The sequence below is a fragment of the Saccostrea echinata genome, unplaced genomic scaffold (assembly GCF_033153115.1).
Source record: "Saccostrea echinata isolate AGI-Se365-2 ecotype Australia unplaced genomic scaffold, CSIRO_AGI_Sech_v1 ptg000011l, whole genome shotgun sequence".
Taxonomy (NCBI): Eukaryota; Metazoa; Mollusca; class Bivalvia; order Ostreida; family Ostreidae; genus Saccostrea; species Saccostrea echinata.
Genome location: NW_026889760.1, coordinates 1,817,501 through 1,823,441, shown reverse-complemented (window position 1 = coordinate 1,823,441; position 5,941 = coordinate 1,817,501). Strand labels below are relative to the sequence as shown.

At 31.7% G+C, this 5,941-nt stretch overlaps 1 protein-coding gene across 1 annotated transcript; it reads right to left on the bottom strand.

Annotated features, from left to right (window-relative positions):
* Nucleotides 1-253: 253 nt before the first annotated feature.
* LOC133184829 (uncharacterized) lies at nucleotides 254-3,783 on the bottom strand. The gene is made up of 5 exons (XM_061319910.1): nucleotides 3,702-3,783; nucleotides 1,892-2,092; nucleotides 911-1,045; nucleotides 360-495; nucleotides 254-278 (listed from the first exon to the last, which is right to left on the bottom strand). Exons 2-5 carry the CDS (start codon nucleotides 2,046-2,048, stop codon nucleotides 254-256), a joined length of 453 nt encoding a protein of 150 aa, XP_061175894.1. The 5' UTR covers nucleotides 2,049-2,092; nucleotides 3,702-3,783.
* Between the last annotated feature and the right edge of the window lie 2,158 nt (nucleotides 3,784-5,941).

The window sequence follows — 5,941 nt, the reverse complement described above, 5'->3', positions numbered from 1 at the left end:
TTTGGTTGCTATATGTCTTAGTTACTTTCATTACTGCCTCTGACAATATGCGTGCCAGAGCTCCTATATAAAAGTTCAAGTCATTACAGAAAATGGCTCCTAATATACTGCATTTGGTTAAGCATCATTTGTATGGATATACAAATAAAACGCGTTCCATCTGTTCCCTTGAGCTTATTGTTGTCATTTAATAACCCCCTCCTCCTTTTAAGAAAAAAAAAATGTTGAATTTCTAAGGAGCAGCTTTTCATAATCAGCGTCTCAGCAGGTGCGCAACACTTAAAGAAAAAAAAAATAGATTAAAAACATTACTGTCTTTCTTTTTTTATGGATGCTTTTGAATCTCAATAAAAACTAACCTGGATTGTCCCTTGCCGATTGTTCTATTTCGTTTGAAAATGAAGACTATAACAACACAAATCACAAAGCCCGTTACAAGTCCACCAATAGCTGCGCCAACCACATATCCAATATCAAATCCCTCAAATTCGTTTTCTGTAAGGGAAATATCTGCCAATGCATTTTTTTTTTTAATTTTTTTGATATCATTGTGAATAAGACAAAAAAAAAAATGATTTGTTGTTGTCAAAATAAGAATATGAGTGGAATTGCTTGAAAATGCAAAATAAAAAAAAATAATTTAGTTCGATTTTGTTTCTTTTTTTTTCTTTATTCTATTTTTTTTTCTTTTTTTATAATCTTTTTTTTTTTTGGTCGAATAAAAGATTTCATTCTAAAAGATTCAAACTAAATATTCTTTATACAAGTACTTGAGAATTTAAAGGAAAAAAAACCCCACAAATTCGTTTTGATGAGATGGGATAAAATTTAAAAAAAGAAAGCAATATTTCTTATAGTTTATTAACGAGACATTCGAGGACAGATGGAGTAGGAAAAATCCCAACCTTACCTCTTTTTCTTTTGTTTACGTTACTAAAGGTGTTTGTACAGGTCGCTGAGCAGACTCCCAGATCTGCATACCGTAAGCACTCTTGATTTTGTAGACAATCCGAACTATTTCTGCACCAGCGTTGGTAAAAGTAAGCTTTATTAAAAAAAACAAATAAAGAAATTTATCTATAATTAGGTGTATTCATGTTGTCTAAAATACAGGTTTAAAATAGACAGAAAATATACCAAATTTATAAATAACTATACGACAAAAAGGTTAACAGTGCATTATTTGTAAACTATTCTTAAATTTGCACGTAGAGTATTTGAATTTTGTGAACTCAACCCAATTTTAGATCTGCATGTTATTGTTTATATACATGTATGTTTGAAATGATAGTTGTATCATGACGTAACTCTTTGAATAGGATTCTTTTTCTTTTTCAGAAACGGACTCTTACTATTTTTTAGGAAACAGTTCGCCTCATTTTTTTTTTTTTTTTTGCGAAGAAACCTTATTCGGTATTATGGTCTTTTATGAGCTATTTAAGATGGTCAGAATCTTGTTTTAGAGATATCATTACCATCATGTTTGTCAGCATGTTTGACATAAAACATTTTTGGCGTGTTCAGAATTTCTTGGTTGTATTACTTAAACCGTATTTTATTGATTGTGTTAAAATAAACTTTACTCCGGTGTATTTATTCCACCTATAATTATTTTTTGAAAAATATATTTACATTATATTTGAAAATATTTTATCTCATATAAAATTTTTGGAGATATGTAAGCCAATCACTGGGTAAATGCAATTCGTAACGTGTCCAGAGAGTTATCGTAAAGGTATCCAATGTCGACGCAAGTGCCGTCAGAAATTGTCAATATGTTCAACCAACTTAACCTATGCTGTTGTTTTTTTTTAGGATTCCCAGGAAACTCAAATGTTATAAAACATGGTGAAGCCATTGTCCTAACCTAAGAAAAGTGATTTAGACTTACCATTAGTTTCTACTTTATAGCAATCTATAGATAAAGTTCGATCACTATTGCCAGTTTCTTTCTTGCAGGCATTGAAAGTTAGCGATGCATTTGTTATGTTGTTGAAAACAGTTACTTTTATTAGAACAATATCATACTGCCTGGTGTCGTTGATCATATAATTGAATGATGCTGTGCAAATTGAGTTGCATCCATCCTTTCCTTTCAAAATTTGATAAACATACTAATTAAAACATATTTTTACACAATCACAACGTTCGACAGTATACATATTTTACAAAATTTGATTAACATCAAGACTTAGTTCAATTTTTCCTTCTTAATACCATTTGGAACATTCCGGTCCTATCTTTAACAAAACATTTCTTATATTAAAAAAAATCAATGAATACAAAAGAAAAACAATCGGAAGTATGGGGCGCAGTATCAACTCATATAATCAGTCATGCATTTATTGTTAATGTAAATTCACCTTGGATCTCTCTCTCTCTCTCTCTCTCTCTCTCTATATATATATATATATATATATATATATATATATATATATATATATATATATATATATATATATATATATATATATATATATATTGGACAAAATTGCTAACGCACCACCAAATGAAATTAATATTTAACTTTTCAAAACTTGTTAATGATGTATTTGATAAATAATCATGTTACGTTAGCAAAAAATGAGGCATTTAAATGTCTTAACTGATAAATAACTACAATGTTAACTGAAGCGTGACTATTTCATAGAAAAAATAAAAATCGTATCCATACTTTTTTGGAGGAATAAATTTCTATTTTTCTATTTTTTTCTTTCTGTTTGCGTTCTTTATGTTTGTACTAAAAAAAAAATCAGATAAAAAATTACACTGCATGTGGCATTTGATCCTAGAAGAGGGTGCCAAAACAGTTAATATGGTGTCTTCAGGGGGTTCCTTTGGTAGTAAACATATATTTTTTTAATAATTTGTTTTATACTTCTAGTGAAAAATTGTTGCAAATAGATTAACAAACAAAAAATGTTAATTATAGATAGTCAAGCCATTAAGTAAACACCACACCACAATTTCAAGATTGTTCCATAAATTTGGGGCAACCGGAAGTTGGGTGGACTGGGTATGGATACCAAGGATATATATATATACACACAAAGCACTTCTAATGACGAACGACTCGAACAATGAAATTTGTCAAAAAAAAAAAAAAAAAAAAAAAAAAAAAAAAAAAAAAAAAACGAAAGCATGTAATTTGTAATGATTGTGGAATACTATGATACATGGTTGATCAGTCTTTAGAAAATCTAATCTCAGTGCGATATCTAATATATTAACATCTTTAAAACTTCTCACAGAAGATGGACATGTCCCCATTTTAAACTTCTACGGGGCATACAATTAACTTGCTATATCTTTGAATGCCTTCTATCAGGCTTTTTATCAGCATTATATCTTAACTAGATCCTTGCGTCACGGGTTCGAGTCCCACTGTGGGACGTGGAGACCGGTCCTTCGGATGAGACCCTATAAACCGAGGTCACGTGTCGCAGTAGGTGCTGGCACGAAAAAGATCCCTCACTGCTCAATGGCCGTAAGTGCCGAGTATAGGACAAAATTTGCAGCTCTCCACCGGCAAGTGGTGGCGTCTCCATATGAGTGAAAAATTCTCGAGAGGGACGTTAAACAACATACAAAAAAAAACTTGTAACTTGAAAATAAACATCATTAAAAAGAGAGAGAGAGAGAGAGAGAGAGAGAGAGAGATTTTTTGGATAACAAGGGATAAAGAGTTTTCAGAAATATACCTTCAAAAGTTTCTATACTGCTCTGTAACTCTTCTAAGGTCCTGTTACATGTGTTTCCTTCAGATACATAAAGAAGGACGTCCCTAGGGCAGATGTTTCTGCAAAAATTGATAAAGAAGATAAACACTAAAGCCTGGAGACGTGTTAATGTATGCATATACGAAATATACGATGTAATAAATAGAGGTTATTCAATGTTTTGTTATTGGATATGGAATTTATTTCACGAGTGGGACAGGATTTTCTTATATATATTTTCACGACTGCGAAGCACGAGTGAAAATATAAAAACAATTCCCGTCTCAGGATTGAAATAAATTCCATATCCAACTACTTAACATTGAATTTTCTGTTTATTACATTTTCTTTGATTTCTCTTTGCCTCTGTCTTTTCTTAACACAGTGTTATAGATTGTGACGTCATGTAGCTAAGCGGTTGTGACGTCATAATATTAAATTGTAACATTGATTTTAGCAATATATTTAGGAGGAAATTTTCAGTTTTAGTCTCTATCAAGATGGTCTAGTTACTGTCCCTCTCTTATGACAGACCAGAAATCATTTCTACTTACTTTGATATCCTTTCACACTGTGACAGAATATCATTTTGGTATCCTTTCACACTGTGAAAGAACATCACTTTTATTCTTGAAACAAAAAAATCACAGTATTTCACTTTTGAAAATGTAATAAATTTTTGTGACGAATTTTACTTTAAGAATAATAATATGACTATGATAGGCCTATCTTATGGCTATTGAATTTTTTAAGAGATGTGAAGATAACTAACAGATAAACTGCTCAAAAGTCTTATGAAACAATACGAATTGTGAGCAGAGCAAACACCGACTTCTGAAAAATATTTGAGATGGGATCAAATGCAATGGAGGAGTTAGCATCCTCTGTTGACCTGTGAGGCTCGCAGTTTGGCCTTTGTTATGCTAGGTAAATGAGACAATCCGTAGGCAATTCAATATTATAGAACATGTAATAGTCGAACATATTGTATGACTTGATTGAACATTTGTCTTACTGACGGATTGTATTTTCCCACAAGGTAACTTATCGACCATAGAATTTGCGAAATGTTGACTTTAAACAAGATAACGAGATTGTAGATACCCTCCTGTCATCAACTTTCATTTCAACTGTTTAACTGACAATTCATATTGAAGACTACAAAATGTATAGTCATGCATCAATATGTACAGGGAACATTTGAACATTTTGTCGCCGAATATTTACTATCGTATATTTACTAGGATCTTGAAGAGAGAGAGAGAGATTGACAAACACACACATGCACACATAGATAGACTGACATACAGAAGGATGGACAAAGTCCATAGCAGATAGATAAGTAATCAAGCTGAAGCAGTACTCGCAATACTGTGGGGAGAAAACTTTTTGGTCAGAAGATTGTTTCTAGGATTAGTGTACACCACTATGATGTACCGAAATATCGGGATTTTTGATTTAAGTTATGAATCAGTGTATTCTTTTTCTCATTATACATATTTGGAGATTGACTATTACCTTTTCAGTAGACTTAATAATGATATCTGGATAATATCTTTATGTTACTTTATACATCAAATATATGGAGATAACGAACAGTTTTTTTAAAGATCAAAAGTCCATTAAACAATACAAATTTTGGAGCAGAGCAAACAAGGATCTCTAAAACATCGGAGGGGGATCAGGTGCCATGGAGGAGTGAGCATCCCCTTCCGACCGGTCACATCGAATATCCTTGTCATGATCGGGAAAGGACGGAAAAAAATCCATCGACAATTTAGTGTGTAAATAATGGACTAACAATTAGTATGAAAAACTCAGTCAGCATTTGACATAATAATAAATTGTATTTGTTGACAAGGTCATTGTATCGACCATAGAACTTCCAAAATAACAACTTTTAACAAGACTGCTGATATTTTTGTTTCTTCAATTTGCTTGTCAATAACTTACCTCGTTTTAGAAATAGTACATATGTAGAGCGTGTTCTTGCGTATCGAATCAACTTAGAGATATAAACTCCGTATGCAGGTGATGAAGGTAGATTGCTAAGTTGATAAGTAGAGGAAATTGACGATTGAAAAGTTAAAATCATCACGTTTATCACAAAGCTTGGTTGATTACCATTAACGTCCTTTTGTAGTAAAATATTCAAATATGAAATTTCACATGAAATATGAATGTGTCAGACTCTGTAGTTTCTTTTATTTTAAGCTCACCGG

Excerpts from the sequence above, each read along its gene's own strand:
- LOC133184829 (XM_061319910.1), bottom strand. The coding sequence starts at position 2,048 with ATGATCAACGACACCAGGCAGTATGATATTGTTCTAATAAAAGTAACT. Across the intron at positions 1,046-1,891 it reads CTATAAAGTAGAAACTAATG|CTTACTTTTACCAACGCTGG; the intron begins GTAAGTCTAAAT and ends TTTTTAATAAAG. Across the intron at positions 279-359 it reads ATCGGCAAGGGACAATCCAG|TGTTGCGCACCTGCTGAGAC; the intron begins GTTAGTTTTTAT and ends TTTTTCTTTAAG.